Raw genomic sequence first — 19367 nt, 5'->3', positions numbered from 1 at the left:
CTTCAGCCCAGGGAGCCTGTACTTGACCACAATGCCAAATTGAACTAATCCTATCTGCTGGCACGTGGTCTATATCTTTTTATTAATTGAGATACAGTGCAGAATAGGCCTTTTCATCTGCCACCCAGCAGCCCCCAGCCCCCGATTTAACCCTAGCCTAATTACGGGACAATTTACAATGACCTATTAACCTACCAACTGGTACGTCTTTGGACTGTGGGAGGAAACCGGGACGGTCACGGGGACAACGTACAAACTCCTGACAGGCAGCGACAGGAACTGAACCCGGGTTGTTGGTACTGTAAAGCGTCGCGCTGGCGACTGCGCTACGGTGCCAGCCCTGCTCGTTTCTGTGCCTCCCCGAATGTGTGAGTGCTCCCCCCCACCCCTGGAAGGATGTTCCAGGCACCTACCATTCTGTGTGAAAACAAAACTACTTCTTCTCATCTTGAAGCTGTTATTTCACGTCTCCATCCTGGGTAAAAGACTCTGACTGCATACCCTGTCTACCTCTCAGCCTCTGTGGTTACAATAACACAGACCTAACAAGTCCAGACCTCCCAATGACGTCCGTGTGACCATTGACCAGAAAACAGCCCGGGTTTGTCCAACCCCCTCCTTATCGCACGTCCCACTAACCCAGGCAGTATGCTGGCAAACCTCTTCTACACCCTCTCCATAGCCCCCCACATCCTTTCTGGAATGGGGTGCCCAGAACTGCATCAAGAGTGGCCTGACTCGTTTTATACAGCTTCAGTGTGATTTCCTGACTCTCGTACCCTGACCAATGCAGGCAAGCTTGCTCTGTGCCGCATTTATGACCCTCTCTACTTGAGTTAGGGAGTCATAGAGCACTACCGCACAGAAACCGGCCCTTCGGCCCATCAAGTCCGTGCTGTTCAGGGAGCTGTGGGCATAGACAATATAACTCACCCCTGCGTCTGGTCCTGCTGTGAGCATGTTTTACCTTGCCGGAGGTGGGGATGAAGGTTTTGGGATTGGGATCAGGAAATCCCAAATCCTGGGATGAAAAGATCCCAGTATATCTCTTTCTCCTAGTATTTGCTCATAATCCTAAATTCCTCATCCCAATCTCCAGCAAAGTGAAACACCTTCACAGCAGAAGCTGCAGTGTGCCTTGGAGCAGAGGAAACTTGATAGGGGTGTTCAGAAGACCAGAAGATAAAGGAGCAGAATTAGGCCATTCAGCCCATCACGTCTGCTCTACCATTCCATCATGGCTGATTTATCATTCCTCTCAACCCCATTCTCCAGCCTTCTCCCGGTAACCCTTAACGTCTTTACTAATCAAGAACCTATCAACCTCTGCTTTAAATATACCCAATAACTTGTCCTCCATGCTTGCCTGTGGTAGTGAATTCCACAGATTCACCGCCCTCCTCACCTCTGTTCTAAAGGGATGTCCTTCTGTCCTGATGCTCTGGAGCTCTGAGTTACAATTCATGCCAGAAGCAGGTGTCAGACTTTATAGGATAACCTTGGGGAGCTGAACATTAGATGTTTAGACAGTTTTTAAAAAAACATTTAATAGTAATAGGCATCCGTTAGTCTCGTGAGATCATGGATTTGTGCCTTGGAAGAGCAATGTGTGGTTAAATGCTTTGCTCAAGGACACAACACGCTGCCTCAGCTGAGGCTCGAACTAGCGACTTTCAGATCACCAGACCGACGCTCTAACCACTTGGCCACGCGCCACATTTATTATTTGGAGATACAGCACGGTTTCAGGCCCTTCCAGCCCGACGAGTCCACACCACCCAGTTACACCCATGTGACCAATTAACCTATGAATCCGAGCATCTTTGGAACGTGTGCGGAATCCGGAGCATCCGGAGGAAATCCACACAGTCACGGGAGTGCGTGCCGACTCCTTACAGGCAGTGGCGGGAATTGAACCCGGGCCTCTAACTGCTACACCACCGTGCTGCCCTTTAGTGAGATGCACAAACTTGGGAGATAAGAGAGGAAGTCGGGGACAGAGCGCAGCTTCATTGCTCTCCAAGTGAATGTGGGGTTCCCGTCTCTGCAGATCGGCCCAACGTTCAAGACCACGAGTTGGTGGAGAGACTCCAGCAGCCGTATGTCGAAGCGCTTCATTCGTACTTGCGGATCAGGCGACCAAAGGTGAGCTCTGCCCGTGCCAAAGGTCAAGGGGTTGTCGCTCCTGGCCTTGGAACAGTGTCACGCTTCCAGTGCTGTAACGTGAGCACTTGGCTGACCCCAGGCTCTGTGGGGACGTGATCAGGCCACTGTTACCTGTCTGTTGGTATCTAGGCGAATTTGAACGTAGACACAGAACGGTGCAGGCCCCTTGACCCATGAGGATGGCTTGTTATTGCCACAGTGCTGAGGTACAATGAAAAGCCTTGTTTTGTCCGCCACCTGTGCAGATCACTTCATTACTTCAGTCCATTGAGATGGTAGAAGGGAAAAGCAATAACAATGCAGAATAACTGCTGATTGTGTGGACAGCCACGGGCTTCACCCAGGGCTGAAATGGCTAACACAGGGGGGCATGGCTTTAAGGTGCTTGGAAGCGGGTACAAGGGGGCTGCCACGGGTAAGTGTTTCACACAGAGAGTGGTGGGTGTGTGGAATGCACTGCCAGCGACGGTGGTGGAGACGGATACAATAGGGTCTTTTAAGAGACTCTTACGTAGGTACGTGGAGCTTAGAAAAATACAGGGCTGTGCAGTAGGGAAACTCTAGGCAGTTTCTAGAGTAGGTTACATGGTCAGCACAATATTGTGGGCCAAAGGGCCTGTAACCTGCTATAGGTTTCTATGATTCTATATTCTAAAGTGTAACACAAAGTACAATGCAGGCAGACGACAAGGTGCAAGAGCATAATGAGGTTCTGAGGTCGAGAATCCTTCTTATCATGCTATAGTTCAAAGTAAATTTATTATCAAAGGTCATACACGTCACGATACACCAGCCAGAGATTCATTTTCTTCATGCACAGTAAATCCAAGAACCACGGTTCTTGACAGAGCGGACAAACAACCAACGTGCAAAAGACAACAAACTGTGCAAATATAAAAGAAAAATAAATAATAATATGAATAAATAAATACGCAATAAATATCAAGAACATATGAAGAGTCCTTGAGAGAGAGTTCATAGGTTGTGGGAACATTTCAGTGATGGGGCAAGTGAAATTGAGTGAAGTTATCCAAACTGGTTCAAGAGCCTGATGTTTGAAGGGTAATAACTGTTCCTGAACCTGGTGGTGTGAGTCCTGAGGCTTCTGTACCACCTTCCTGATGGCAGCAGTGAAAAGAGAGCATAGCCTGGGTGATTGGGGTCCCTGGTGAGGATGCTGCTTTCCTGCAACAGGACTCCATGTAGATGTGCTCAATGTTGTGATGGGCTTTACCCGTGATGGACTGGGCCGTATCCACTGCTTTTTGTAGGATGTGCCGTTGAAGGGCATTGGCATTTCCATACCAGGCTGTGATGCAGTCAATGTAACCTCCACCACACATCTATAGAAGTTTGTCGAAGTTTTAGGTGTCGTGCTGAAGCTTCGCCAACTTCTGAGGAAGTAGAAGCGGTGCCGTGCGTTCTTGGTAATGGCACTTGCGTGCTGGACCCAGAGCAGATCCTCTGAACTGATAGCACCAAGGAATTTAAAGTTGCTGACCCTCTCTGCCTCTGATCCCCAACGAGGACTGGCTCATGGGCCTCCCGTTTAACATAGGATCATTCAGTAGTCTTATATCGGCTGTCCTTGACCCTGGTGGTACGCGCTTTCAACTCCTGATGGGGGTGGAGAAGAAGAAGGAATGTCTAGGGTGGGTGGGGGTATCAAGCTGTTGGGTACAATTCAAGCAAAGGCTAATAGGTTCTTGATTAGTAGGGGCATCAAAGGTTGTACACTTGTACACTTCCTCTGTTCTCTTTCCAGTTTAAAGGCATCTTTTATGGCCAGTAACTTAAACCACTCTGCGACTGTACTCGTGGTCTAAATGAAACGCCTCTTTTCAATCTACCTTGAACTTCTTGCCCATCAGTAATCTCGACCTGGTCTTTGTCCCCTTCTCACGTTGCAGGACCACCTGATGTTCCCTCGCATGCTGATGAAGCTGGTCAGCCTCCGGACGCTCAGCAGCGTCCACTCCGAGCAAGTCTTTGCCCTCAGGCTACAGGACAAGAAGTTGCCACCCCTGCTTTCCGAGATCTGGGATGTTCACGAGTGAAAGAGGACAATGCTGTGAGCTGGGTGGAGAGGAGGGAAGCGGGCGTTTCTTTCCAAAACTAGAAATGGAACTGAGAAAGATATCTATATAAAAAAAATAGCCTGGCTTTTTTTTTAAAAAAAACTAAAATCGAAAAGGAAAAAATTACAAGAAGGTCTGACCAACATGGGGGAAGGGAGGATTGTGTTTTTGAGAGTTATTGAACTTTGAGTGAACACAGGACACGATGGCTGGATGATGTGGAGGTGTCCATCACTGCACTTACTGAACTGAGTTCCAATCCTCCCCAGAGAGGGGTTTCATTATCCCTCTCAACTACCGTTGTTTAACGTACATTGTTTGTCAAGTCCCGCCCCAGAAAAATTTTAACTGATTATTTGGGAGATATGTTTTGCCCAATAATATATATGTGAAGTTCAATGTTTTTTTTAATGAGCTAATTTTCGACTTAGATCAAATTCAATCTGGAATTGGAGATTGGTTGTTGCTCTGTGTGTGTGTGTGTGTGTGAGAGAGAGAGAGAGAGAGAGAGACCGTGTGTGTGTGAGAGAGAGACACAGACTTAGAGACTGCGTGTGCGAGAGAGAGAGACTGTGTGTGTGTGAAAGACCGAGAGACCATGCGTGTGAGTGAGAGACTGTGTGTGTGTGTGTGTGTGTGTGTGTGTGTGTGTGTGTGAAAAAGAGAGAGAGACAGACTTAGAGACCCTGTGTGTGTGAGAGAGAGACTGTATGTGTGTGTGTGTGTGAGAGAGAGAGACTGTATGTATGTGTGTGTGAGAGAGAGAGAGACTGTATGTATATGTGTGTGTGTGTGTGTGTGTGTGTGTGAAAGACCATGCGTGTGAATGAGAGGGAGACAGACTGTGTGTGAGAGAGAGACCGTGTGTGTGTGTGTGTGTGTGTGTGTGTGAGAGAAACTGTATGTGTGTGTGAAAGACCAAGAGACCATGCATGTGAGTGAGCGAGAGAGAGAGAGACAGTGCATGTGTGTGAGAGAGAGACTGTGTGTGTGTGTGTGTGTGGGTGAGAGAGAGAGAGACCGAGACCGTGTGTGTGTGTGTGTGTGTGTGTGTGTGTGTGAGAGAGAGAGACTGTGTGCGTGTGAGAGAGACTGTGTGAGTGTGTGTGAGAGAGAGAGACTGTGCATGTGTGTGTGTGTCTGTGTGAGAGAGAGAATGTGCATTTGTGTGTGTGAGAGAGGTTTGCATGCATAAGTATTTTCTCCTGCAAGTTTGGTCTGTGCTCTATGAAGGGAATAGATGTACATCAGCCTATGTATTACAGAGAAGAAACCTATTTAGTTTTATAACAGACGTAAGCACTACACCCTGTTGGTATTGATAGCTGAAGCAATGAATTGTTGATCAGTGCTGTGACTCCCAGGAGTCTGATAATAATCCGGATATTCACTGCTTGTTGTGTTACTGGGGCATAAAAGTCATTTTCTCTCAAGGAATCAACTTAATCAGGGGCCTGTGGATGTAGATGTTGTTAGGTTTTTGTTGCTTAGATATCCATAATACTTAGAACTGTGTGCACTTGGCCAATAAACCAGATCTAGTTTGGATGCCCGACTGCAAGCAGACTGCACCGAGTCGCCACATTTTCCCCAGATGTTAATCTGCTTCGAGTGTGGGAATGCAACCTTCGTCTCCTCACCACTCCCCCCGCCGTCTTCGTGCAGTGGGGGCAGGGGTACAGGCTGCTCACTGCTGCAATATCCCCCGTCAGCTCGATGTCGGGTGCCGCCTTGCTGCTGAAAACACTTTAACATTTTTTTAAAATTAGATCTATATTTTCAAAAATATTCTTTGTCAACCTTTTCACCACTGGTTTCAAGTATGATTAAGCGATCACCTTGCGTGTATGAACAGCAAGAAACTGTTCTTTCACACCCGCCACCCATTGCTTCTTGACTGGTTTTGGGGGGGGTCTCCCGTTAACTGGTTTCAGACCAGCCATGATCTAATCCACCAATCTCTGGTGGTAAAATCGCCCAAGGAACACAGGGCTGTGCTTCCTCTTTGCATAGGCAACACTTTACAGCGCCAGGAATCGGGGTTTGATTCCCATTGCTGTCTGCAAGGAGTTTGTATGTTCTCCCCGTGCCCGCACGGGTTTCCTCCAGGTGCTCCAGTTTCCTCCCACGTGGATTAGGGTTGGTGAGTCGTGGGCATGCTACGTTGGCGCCAAAAGTGCAGTGACAATCGTGGGCTGCTCCCAGCACAAACTCGGACTGTGTTTGTTAACGCATTTCACGGTGTTTCAACGTACGAGTGACAAAACTAATCTGCTGATCTTTACCTTTCTTACCTGCGATGTTGCCCCAGTTCACCTCCCCCACCCCCGTCTAAAGACGGGGAGGTTTTCTTGTGGACAGGAGGTCACATGGTGGGGGTGGGGGCCCTGGGAGCTGTCTGATATCACGGCCAATCTGCCCTGACCAACAGTGTCCTGGAGGTTGAAACATGGCCTTCGCTCAGTGTACGCACATTCCTGCCACAGCCACCAGGTGGCGATAGTGAGCACAGACCCTGGACCAGCTGGGGCCATGATAGCAGACCCAGCTTCTTGGACAATTCCCCTCGGGCTGGCGATCGGGTTCCAGACCACCAGAACTTCTATCATCGGCTCAGACCACCCCCCCCCGCCAATTCCTTATCCACATCCACTTCCACAAGGACCCAGAAGTTGAGTTGCTTTCAGAGTCACACAACAGTGATTAGGGGGTCCAATTCAGATGCTGTTTGTATTGTAACTCTCGTTGGGGTTAGGGAGGGGGAGTGGGGATTGGGAATAGATATGCCTGAGAGGGCAGGCTGGTAAACCTGCTCCCAGGCCCCATTCAATACTGTACTTTTGCATTGTTGTCCCTAGACTGAACCTTTAGTTGGAGGCTAATCGTTTTCCTTTACAACTTCCAGTTTGGGAAAGCACTTTAGAATTAAATAAAATTATCACAAGTTTACTTGTTACTTTGGAGGTTCTTGATCGTAGCTTCGACTGTAATTCTTCTTCTCGCGCAGCCTGGAGTGCGATGTTACCATCTGGACTGTCACCTGGCTCCGAGAGTTGGTAAAAGTTTTCAAGTTAGTGGAAGATTTTCCAGCTTCCAGCAGATTCCGTGTTACGGCATGGCAGGAACATAGAACTTTGAACATTACAGCACCGTGTAGACCCTTCAGCCACGATATTGTGCCGACCTTTTACAATCAAGCTAACCCTTCCCTCCTACATAGCCCTTCATTATTTTACCATCCACATACCTATCTAAGAGCTTCTTAAATATCCTTCGACCATCACCCCGGCAGGGTGTTCCACACACCAACCACTCCCAGTGTAAAGAACTTACCTTTGTCATCCCCCCACCCTATACTTTCCTCTGATCACCTTAAAATCATGCCCTTCATGTTAGACATTTCCACCCCGGGGAAAGCTCTCTGGCTATCCACTCAGATCTATGCCTCATATCATCTTGTACACCTCCATCACGTTGCCTTTCATCCTCCTTCGCTCCAAAGAGCAAAGCCCTAGCTCGCTCAACCTACTCCCCTAAGACATAGCCTCTTGCTGACCACAGCCAGTGTGTAACGTCTCCAACCCCAAGCAACGTCTTGAGTGTTTAACCTGTACTATGAAGAGATAATGGGTCGGTGGAGTTTGCTGTGCTGCCTTGCTGACCCAGGGGCGAGCCTGGGTCAAAGCCAAAGTGGAGATTATTGTCATCTGCACTAGTCTGTGTGTGCACGGGTGCAATACGAAACACAGCAGGGTCACGGATCAATTTTATTCACCCTATATTATTTCATGTTAGTTAGTTCCTCTCCGTGTCTTGTGGCACCACTGGGCAGAAAACTTGCCATTTCTTTATGCATTTGGTCTGTTTTTTGTGAGACTGAGTTGCTAGCTCGGGACTCAGCCCAGCACAGATGGAAAGCGTGCAAGGAGCCAGCTGGATTCGAACCCAGGACCACTCGCCTCGAAGTCTGGTGCTGATGCCACTACACCACCGCCCCCTATATTGTTCAAAGTGAACGTACAATTATTATCGAAGGCTGCATACAGTATGTCACCATATACTACCTTGAGATTCATTCCCATTACAATAAAATCAAGAAATTTAATAGAATCAATGAAAAACTACACACAGAGACTGATAATCAATGTGCAAAAGAAGACAAACTTGCCAATGCAAAATAAATAATACTGAGAACATGAGTTGTGGAGTCTTTGAAAATGAGTCCATAGGTTGTGCGGTAACAGGCAAAATGCTAGAGGAACTCAGCAGGCCAGGCAGCGTCTATGGAAATAAATAAACAGTCGATGTTTCTGGCCGAGACCCTTCTTCAGGACTGGAAAGGAATGGGAAAGAAGCCAGAATAAGAAGAAGGGGAAGGGGTACAAGCTGGAAGGTGATGGGTGAAACCAGGTGATAGGCTGAAGAAGAAGGAATCTGAGAGGAGAGGAGAGTGGACTGTAGAGGAGGAGCACGACGGGGAGGTGATAGGCAGGTGAGGAGAAGAGATAAGAGTGAGGATTTGAATAAGGAAGGGGGAAGGGGATGAAATTACTGGAAGTTGGAGAAATCGTTGTCCGTGCCATCAGGCTGGATACCAAGATGGAATATGAGGTGTTGCTCCTCCAACCTGAGTCTGGCCTCGTTATGGCAGTAGAGGAGGTCATATACTGACATGTCAGAATAGGAATGGGGATTGGAATTAAAATGGCTGAGCTCCAGGAAATCCTGCTTTTTGCAGATGGAGCAAAGGTGCTCGACAAAGTGGTCCCCTCCGATGATAAAGATGTTGGTCCTTTGGGGAAAGAAACAAATAAATATATTAAATTTATTTGGAATCCCATGGAGCATGTGGAGACCTTCCAATATCCAGGCAGTCTTTCTTTTTTTTTCCTTTTATTCTTTTTCTTTCTTTTTAGGTAGGGGTATGTATCGGGGGAAGGGTTAAGGGGAGGGGGGAGGGTAGATATTATTATTCCATGTTACCAAGTTTGAAAATTCAATTAAAAAATTATTAAAAAAAACAAAGTGGTCCTCCAATCTACGTTGGGTCTCACCGATGTAGAGGAGGCCACATTGGGATCACTGGATACAGTGGATAACCCAACAGATTCACAGGTAACGTGCTGCCTTATCTGGAAGGACTGTTTGGACCCTGAATGGAGACTGCATTGGTGCTGCTTCATGCCCCCATACAGAGCTTGTCAATTTCATCAACTTTGCCAATAATTTCCTGTAATTAACCTGGTCCATTTCTGACCCCTCTCTTCCCTTTCTTGATCTCTCTGTCTCCATCTCTGGAGACAAGCTGTCTACCAATATCTTTTATGAACCTACCAACTCTTGACCATATCTCTTTCCTCCTTGTCTCCTGTAAAAATGCTATTCATTTCCTCAGTTCCTTTGTCTCCACCGCATGCTCCCAGGATATGACTTTCCCTTCCGGGGCATCAGAGATGTTCTCCTCCTTCAAGGAATGAGGGTTCCCTTCCTCCACCATTGATGCTGCATCTCCTCCATTTTCTGAACATCTGCACACTCTCCATCTTCCCACTGCCCTATCAGGGATAGAGTTCCTCTTGTCTTCACCTACCACTGCATGAGGCTCCGCTTTCAGCAGATTATCCTCCACGACTTCCACCCGCTTCAATTGGACCCTACCACCAAATGTATCTCTACCTCACCCCCCCCCCCCAAACTGGGATAAAGTTGAGCTTATTATCTCTGCACAGGTACACGTACCCATTATGTGCAGTGAACCCCCTACCCTGCAGCAGTGTCACAGGTACGCATACCCATTATGTGCGGTGAACCCCTCACCCTGCAGCAGTGTCACAGGTACGCGTGCCCATTATGTGCGGTGAACCCCTCACCCTGCAGCAGTGTCACAGGTACGCATACCCATTATGTGCGGTGAACCCCTCACCCTGCAGCAGTGTCACAGGTACGCGTACCCATTATGTGCGGTGAACCCCCCACCCTGCAGCAGTGTCACAGGTACGCATACCCATTATGTGCAGTGAACCCCCTACCCTGCAGCAGTGTCACAGGTACGCGTGCCCATTATGTGCGGTGAACCCCTCACCCTGCAGCAGTGTCACAGGTACGCGTGCCCATTATGTGCGGTGAACCCCTCACCCTGCAGCAGTGTCACAGGTACGCGTGCCCATTATGTGCGGTGAACCCCTCACCCTGCAGCAGTGTCACAGGTACACGTACCCATTATGTGCAGTGAACCCCCTACCCTGCAGCAGTGTCACAGGTACGCGTACCCATTATGTGCGGTGAACCCCTCACCCTGCAGCAGTGTCACAGGTACGCGTACCCATTATGTGCGGTGAACCCCTCACCCTGCAGCAGTGTCACAGGTACGGCATCAGGATCAACCATCACGTTTATTCACGTACAGTACTGTGCAAAAGTCTTAGGTGCACCTATATACCCAGGGTGCCTAAAACGATTGCACAGTACTGTAGCTGTCAATGTGGAGCGTAAAGTGAGGTTGTAAATTAGGCGGGAGCAAAAGACGTTGGGAATGGCGAGGGTGGAGCACCGCAGGAGGGGTGTAGGACAGGTGGCAGAGGAGGAGTGCCAGGGTGGCGGGACAGGGGTAGACACACCCGGTCCTGAGACACCGAGTAAGGTCATTTGATCGCAAACAATCGTTTTTTTTGATCATTACCCTCCCTGGTGCTTCCCGCTCCCTTCCCCTCTTCCCAACCATGATTCCCCTCTCCCTGCCCCCTTCCCACTCTCAGTCCACAATAGAGACCCACATCAGAATCAGGTTTATCATCACTCACATATCATGAATTTTTTTTTGCGGCAGCAGTACAGCGCAATACATAAAATTACTACAGTACTGTGCATTTCAATGTCAAAGTAAATTTATTGTCAAAGCACATTCCTGTATATCACCATATGCTACCCTGAGGTTAATTTTCTTGCAAGCCTTCACAGTAGAACAAATACCGTAGCACTGACGAGAAAACTCCACACGAAGGTTGACAAGCATCCAGTGTGCAAAAGGAGACCAACAGAGCAAATTAAAAAATAAATAAAAATATAACTAACACTGAGAAGGTGAGCTGTAGGGTCCTCGAAAGCGGGTCTGTAGGTTCGGAGTTGAGGTGAGTGAAGTTACCCACGCTGATTTAGGAGCCTGATGGTTGCAGGGGGTAACTGGTTCCTGGTATTGTGGGACGATGGCTGCAGCGAGGAGAGGGCATGGCCTGGGTGGTGGGGGTCCCTGATGATGGATGCTGCTTTCCTGTGGCAGTGCTCCCTGTAGGAGTGCTCAGTGGTGGGCAGGGGCTTTCCTCTGATTGACATGCTTTAGGAATTTGCTGTGGTGTGTTGACAGGGCGTACAACAGAAAACAACAACATTCAGCAAGGAATTGTATAAAAATTTAAGTTAAAGTCCAGATATCGAATAAAATGTGCGTAAACACACATAAGTACCAGCAAGTATTTACAATGTAAAGGCCTTTATAAAGAGTGGTTTCAGTGACTGAGGTAATAGATGGGGGGAAGAGTGGGGTGTTAACTGGAATGGGTGATCAGATTAACTGCATGTGGGAGTAAAATGAATTTTTTGTTTTAATAGCCTTGTAGTGCTCTCCAGAGGGAGAAGGCAGTTTACTGGGAGGATAGTGTCCGCAGTGATTGCCCCAGAACTTACAATTTCTTCCATACTTGACGTAAAACAATAGCAGAACGCAGAGTAAGGTGTCTTGTCAGGTGGTTGTGTTCTGTGAGATGAGGTGAAAGCCTGGCCAAAGATGTGTGCACACCCTGACAATTTATCTTGCAACTCCACACTCCAGTTCAAGAAAAAGATAAACTTTATTTCTCACATACGGTGAAATTGGTCAATTGAGTTAAATGACCACCACAATCGGAGGATGTGCTGGGGGCAGCCCGCAAGTGTCACCATGCTTCCAGCGCCAACACAGCGTCCCCGCAACTTGCTAACCCTAACCCGTACAGGACAGTGCAAAACTCTCAGGCCACTTTTTAAGATCTGGTTTCAGGTGGCATGGCTTCCACCAGGCCCTGATCTCAACATCTTCGAGGCTGGAGAGACAGAGGCAAGCGAGACAGCCAAAGTCTGCAGAAGAACTGCGAAATTTCTCCAAGATACCTGGAACAACCTACTAGCTGATTTTCTTATAAAACTGCGTGACAATGTACCTAAGAGAACTACAGAGTTTATAGAAAACCTACAGCACAATACAGGCCTTTCGGCCCACAAAGTTGTGCCGAACATGTCCTTACCTTAGAAATTACTAGGGTTACCCATAGCCCTCTATTTTTCTAAGCTCCATGGACCTATCCAAAAGTCTCTTAAAAGACCCTATCATATCCGCCTCCACTACCATTACCGGTAGCCCATTCCATGCACTCACCACTCTCTGCGTAAAAAAAAAAACTTACCCCTGACATCTCCTCTATACCTATTCCCCAGCACCGCAAACCTGTGTCCTCTTGTGACAACCATTTCAGCCCTGGGAAAAATCCTCTGACTATTCACACGATCAATGCCTCTCATCATCTTATACACCTCTATTAGGTCACCTGTCATCCTCCATCGCTCCAAGGAGAAAAGGCTGAGTTCGCTCAACCTGTTTTCACAAGGCATGCTCCCCAATCCAAGCAACATCCTTGTAAGTTTCCTCTGCACCCTTTCTATGGTTTCCATGTCGTTCCTGTAGTGAGGTGACCAGAACTGAGCACAGTACTCCAAGTGGGATCTGACCAGCGTCCTATATAGCTGCAACATTACCTCTCAGCTCCTAAATTCAATTCCATGATTGATGAAGGCCAATACACCGTATGCCTTCTTAACCACACAGTCAACCTGCAAAGCTGCTTTGAGTGTCCTCTGGACTCGGACCCCAAGATCCCTCTGATCCTCCACACTGCCAAAAGTTTTACCATTAATGCTGTAATCTGTCAACATATTTGACCTACCAAAGTGAACCACCTCACACTTATCTGGGTTGAACTCCATCTGCCACTTCTCAGCCCAGTTTTGCACCCTATCAATGTCCCGCTGTAACCTCTGACAGCCCTCCACACTATCCACAACACCCCCAACCCTTGTGTCATCAGCAAATTTATTAACCCATCCCTCCACTTCCTCATCCAGGTCACTTATAAAAATAACAAAGAGTAGGGGTCCCAGAACAGATCTCTGAGGCAGACCACTGGTCACTGACCTCCATGCAGAATATGACCCATCAACAACCACTCTTTGCTTTCTGTGGGCAAGCCAGTTCTCGATCCACAAAGCAATGTCCCCTTGGATCCCATGCCTCCTTACTTTCTCAATAAGCCTTGCATGGGGTACCTTATCAAATGCCTTGCTGAAATCCATATACACTACATCTACTGCTCTTCCTTCATCAATGTGTTTAGTCACATCCTCAAAAAATTCAATCAGGCTCGTAAGGCACAACCTGCCCTTGACAAAGCCATGCTGACTATTCCTAATCATATTATACCTCCCCAAATGTTATAAATCCTGCCTCTCAGGATCTCCTCCATCAACTTACCAACAACTGAAGTAAGACTCACGGGTCTATAATTTACTGGACTATCTCTACTCCCTTTCTTGAATAATGGAACAACATCTGCAACCCTCCAATCCTCCGGAACCTCTCCCGTCCCCATTGATGATGCAAAGATCATCACCAGAGGCTCAGCAATCTCCTTCCTGCTTCCCACAGCAGCCTGGGGTACATCTCGTATGGTCCCGGTGACTTATCCAACTTGATGCTTTCCAAAAGCTCCAGCACATCCTCTTTCTTAACATCTACATGCTCAAGCTTTTTGGTCTGCTGCAAGTCAGCACTACAATCACCAAGATCCTTTTCCGTAGTGAATACTGAAGTAAAGTATTCATTAAGTACCTCTGCTATTTCCTCCGGTTCCATACACACTTCCCCACTGTCACACTTGATAGGTCCTATTTTTTAATGTCTTATTCTCTTGCTCTTCACATACTTGTAGAATGCCTTGGGGTTTTCCTTAATCCTGCCTGCCAAGTCCTTCTCATGGCCCCTTCTGGCTCTCCTAATTTCCTTCTTAAGCTCCTTCCTGCTAGCCTTATAATCTTCTAGATCTGTAACATTACCTAGCTCTCTGAACCTTTCGTAAGCTTTTCTTTTCTTCTTGACTAGATTTACTACAGCCTTTGTACACCACGGTTCCTGTAGCCTACCATAACTTCCCTGTGTCATTGGAACATACCTATGCAGAACTCCACACAAATATTACCTGAATGTTTGCCACATTTCTTCCGTACCTTTCCCTGAGAACATCTGTTCCCAATTTAAGCTTCCAAGTTCCTGCCTCACAGCCTCATAATTCCCCTTACTCCAAATTAAACACTTTTTAAACTTGTCTGTTCTTTAAAACTGATGCAGATCGAAAGGCAAAGGGTGATCACACATCAAATGTAGATTTGCTTCAGTTTTTTTTACTGTTTATTGCTCTTTATAGAATTTTTTTGTTATTTAGAAGCTTTCAATTTCATTACTTTTGGAAGTATGTTTGCTTTATAGGATTTTTTGTACCTGTGCCAAAGACTTCTGCACAGTACTGTATGTTTTTGGAATGTGGGAGGAAATGCACACAGGGAGAACGTACCAACTCCTTACTCCAAACTCCAGCCAGAATTGAACCATGATATCACAGTTTGCACTGTGGAGTGTTTGCACAATCTGCCACTCTCCCAGGCCTCCCAGTTCCTGCTCCGGTTTCTCTGATCCACCCACAGGACTGATGCAATCTGGGTGGAAATTGTCCTTGGGCAGAGCAGAGGGATCTCTGTAGGGGAACAGATGGCGTGTGCTTGCCAGCCAAGCTCTGCAGATGACGTGCTGGGTGTCCTGGGTCCTGCTCCTGGGTCGCTGCACAGCATCCAGAAGCAGGCAGCAGCAGGAATCCCCAGAATTTTTACACTCATTCCCACGTTCAGCTGAGTTGAATCATTAGGAAGGGAATTTCCCTACTGTGAGGAAGTAATCAGGTTTGTTGCTTCATATTCCAATCAGTTGTGTTGGTTGAAATGGTTTTAATTATATTGAAGAGTTGCTAAGTGATTTTTTTAATGTTTAATTGCATTTTTCATTTTCAATAGTTTCGTAATAGGTTTTTAATCTTTTCCTGAGGGGAAAAGATCTAAAATAACTTAGTCATCACGTGTCCGTTGAAACACACAGTGAAGTGGATCATTTACATTAACAACCAAGGGCGTGCTGGGGGCTGCCCACAATTGCCACCACGCTTTCTGATGCCAACGTAGCATGCCCACCATGTCCACACTGGGTTGCGTAGTGGTTAGTCTCGGGGCATCGGAGTTCAGAATTCAGCCCCGGTGCTGTCTGTAAGGACCACAAACACCAGAAAGTCTGCAGATGCTGGAAATCCAAAGCACCGCACACACACACACACACACGCACACACAAATCAACTTCCCAGCACTTTACTTCACTCCCTCCCCTCTCTCCCGGTTTCACCTATCACCTACCATCTTGTGCTTCTTCCTCCCCTCCCCCCATCTTCTTTCCCTAATGTCCCACCTCTCTTTCCCTAACGTCCCACCTCTCTTTCCAGTCCTGATGAAGGGTCTCGGCCCGAAACGCCAACTGTTTACCCCTTTGGTGCCAGGCCTGCTGATTTGCTCCAGCTTTTTGCGTGTGTGGTTGTCTGTGAGGACTCGCAGACTCGACCCTCCAGCCTTGCTGACTTTCTTCTTTGACCTCTGGTCGTGTCATCACCAAATGACGGAAATCAATGGTGCCGGTGAACTAGAATTGGGTTTATTTTCACTGACTTAGACCTGAAACTTCTTGTTTTATGGAGCAGGCATAAAGTTAGTATACGTTACGAAAATAAATAATGCAAAAACCAAAGGAATAACGAGTGGCATTCATGGGTTCATGGACGGTCCAGGAATTGGAAGATGACACTCCGAGCCGAGAGTGAGGAACGAACTGAGGTTTGGATGATTTAAGCGCCGGGCCAGGTTTAGAAGGTCAGGGTGTCATCTCAGAGGCAGGGGACAGGCTGGTTCGGTTCACTATCCCACAGGGTTTGCTTGACTCCGTGTTGGATTGAGGTCTTTGGAATCAGCTGCAGTGATGCCTGGTGTTGTGAGCTTCAGTTCTGAATGCTGTTCGCTCGCCGGAGTGTTTGCACAATTGTTTTTCTCTCTCTCTCTCTCTTTCTGCACATTGGGCTTTCGACGGTATTTTGTTTCTAATGGGTTCTATTGGGGTACTTTGTATCATGGCTGCCGTTAAGGAGATGGATCAGAAGGTTGTATAAAGGATACATACTTGGTTGATAAATTCACTTTGAACTTTGAATACTCTGCGTGTGGATCTTCAGGATTCTGTACCTCCTCTCTGATGATAGAGGAGGACATGTCCATTCAAGATGGATGCCGCCTTCCTGAGGCACTGCCTATTGAAGGCGTCCTTGATGGTGGGGAAGGTTGAGCAGACTGAGCCTCTGCAGCCTCTTGCGATCCTGTGCAAGGGAGGATGTTTCCACATCCGGGGAACGGCTGTAACCAGGAGGCTGCCCCCATAAGGAGGTCGCCCAAGAGCTCAGGGGGACTTGTGTTGCCCAAGTGGTGGGGAGAAAGGTGAGACTCTCTTTGCAGTAGAGTCTAGAGAGAGTAAAATGGGAGCATCTATGCTTCAAGCTTGAAGGCCAACGACGCAGATGGGTGACGAAGGGCAACAGAAAGTCCAGGACTCCATCTGGGCTCGAAGACCAGCAACGTAGACGTGGAATAAAGGACATCCGCAACTTAGCCATCTGCTCTGTGCTCGGAGGCCAGTGACGTGGACGGGTGACGGAGGACATACTTGGATGTGGGACTGTCCCAGGTGGGTGGGTCCTGGAAGACACGAGGGCTGGTGAGTCTGCGAGCCCAGAGTTTGAACCTGGAGTTTGGGGTTCCATCAAAGGCTGGTCCGGGGGCGGGGGGAGGGCGATACTGAAGATCGGCGTTGACACAAATGACACCTTTCACTTAGCGCCTTGACGCACATGTGACAAATAAAATTGAAAGTGCGTGTTTAAGATGAGGCTGGACAAGCAAGTGAGGGAGTAGGAACCAAAGATGGTCAATGAGGAACCTGAGAGGAACCTCCAGGACAGTACAGCATGCAGTGGATGGGCTGGATGGCCTCTGGGCCTTGTGTGCTATGTAATTCTGTGAAAGTATTTCTGAAGGGCAGGTACTCATAGAGTCATACAGTACAAAAAATTTGAGTAGGTTACATGGTTGGCACAACATTGTGGGCCGAAAGGCCTGTAATGTGCTGTAGATTTTCTGTATTTCTATTTCACGCACGTCTGCCCTCACCCCATCCTCCTGCCACCCTACCAGGGATAGGGTTCCTCTTCCCCTTACCTACCACCCCACCAGCCTGTGTGTGCAGCACGTAACTCTTCGTAACTTCTGCCACCTCCAATGGGATCCCACCACCAAACACACCTTTCTCTCCCCCCCCCCAACTTCCTGCTTTCCGCAGGGATCACTCCCTCCGCGACTCCCTTGTCCATTTGTCCCTCCCCACTGATCTCCCTCCCGGCACTCATCCTTGTATGTGGAACAAGTGCTACACCTGCCCCTACACCTCCTCCCTCACTACCATTCAGGGCCCCAAATATTCCTTCCAGGTGAGGCCACACTTCACCTGTGAGTCCGTTGGGGTCATTTACTGTATCCAGTGTGGCCTCCTGTACCTCAGTGAGACCTGCTGTAGATTGAGAGACCGCCTCCCCGAGCGTCTACACTCCATCCGCCAGAACAAGTGGGATCTCCCTGTGGCCGCCCATTTTAATTCCACTTCCCATTCCCATTCCGATATGTCCATCCATGGCCTCCTCCAATGTTGGGATAGGGCCACACTCAGGTTGGAGGAACATCATCTGGGTAGCTTCCAACCTGATGGCATGAACATCGATTTCTCAAACATCCGGTAATGCCCCCCCCCACCATTCTTCATCCCCTTTTCCTCCCTCACCCTACTCCTTACCTGCCCATCGCCTCCCTCTGGTGCTCCTCCCCTTTTCATCCTTCCGTGGCCTTCTGACCTCTTCTATCAGACTCCCCCCTTCTCCAGCCCTGTATCTCTTTCACCAATCAACTTCTCAGCTCTTTACTTCACCCTTCACCCCCCTCCCGGTTTAACCCATCACCTTCTGCTTCTCTCTCCCCTCCTCCCCCACCTCTGATGAAGGGTCTCGGCCTGAAACGTCGACTGCACCTCTTCCTAGAGATGCTGCCTGGCCTGCTGCGTTCACCAGCAACTTTTATGTGTGTTGCTGTAATCTTGATCTGCCATGTTTCATAGATTCTAACTCGCGTCCTCTGATTCGTTCCATTATTATTATTATGATGCAACCTGGTTGGGTTAAGTATACAGGCTGTCGTTTTTTTGTTTGTTTACCTGTTCTGGGAAGTCAGAGAGTGTGGACAAGCCCGGGCGATTATCACCTCTTTTGGCAGGGCCCCGGGACCATTTTCAGAGCTAAAATGCTCGGTCCTACGGTTTGGGTCTGTGCAATAATGGAAAATCCAAGACGGTGAAATATCAGGCCTGTGGCTTTGGAAATAACCTCCCGCTGCATAGCAGAAATTTTACAGTGCAGGAAGAGGCTGTTCAGCCCAGCAAGTCAGTGCCAGGCAGTAAAGTGCGGCCCAGCCTGACCCCACCTGCAGGTCACAGCTCTCAGGGATGGAAAGAGGCCCGTTGACCCACGCATGCACTGACCATCAGAGAGAGAAGCCGAATTAGGTCACTCAGCCCATCGAGTTTGCTCTGGCATTCGACCATGTCTCATTTGCTTTCCCTCTCAACCCCACTGAAGTTCAAGTTTAAGGCCATTTGACTGCACATGCATACAACCAAACGAAACAACGTTCCGCCCCCCCCTCCCCCCACCGGACCACGGTGCACCCACGCAACGTGTAGCGCACATGGGCGCAAGTTCAACCACACGTGAATACAGCCAAACAAAACGGAGCAAAATATTGTCACAAGTCAGCTGGGAAAAAAATGTAATTCAAAATGCATGTGCAGTGTGCAGCACAGGT

At 48.2% G+C, this 19367-nt stretch overlaps 1 protein-coding gene across 3 annotated transcripts in view; it reads left to right on the top strand.

Annotated features, from left to right (window-relative positions):
* LOC134353954 (oxysterols receptor LXR-beta-like) overlaps window positions 1–5037 on the top strand; it is an 80352-nt gene extending 75315 nt beyond the window's left edge. For all 3 annotated transcript variants that reach the window (XM_063062544.1, XM_063062542.1, XM_063062543.1), the window contains 2 exons: window positions 2051–2145; window positions 4077–5037. In XM_063062544.1, the coding sequence (XP_062918614.1) occupies window positions 2051–2145; window positions 4077–4223 (242 nt within the window). In that variant the 3' untranslated portion in view covers window positions 4224–5037. The remainder of the gene's footprint in view (window positions 1–2050; window positions 2146–4076) is intronic.
* The last annotated feature ends 14330 nt before the right edge of the window (window positions 5038–19367 follow it).

This window comes from Mobula hypostoma, chromosome 11, assembly GCF_963921235.1.
Source record: "Mobula hypostoma chromosome 11, sMobHyp1.1, whole genome shotgun sequence".
NCBI lineage: Eukaryota > Metazoa > Chordata > Chondrichthyes > Myliobatiformes > Myliobatidae > Mobula > Mobula hypostoma.
Note: the sequence above shows the minus strand (reverse complement) of the source record. Positions and strands in the feature narration are given on the sequence as shown.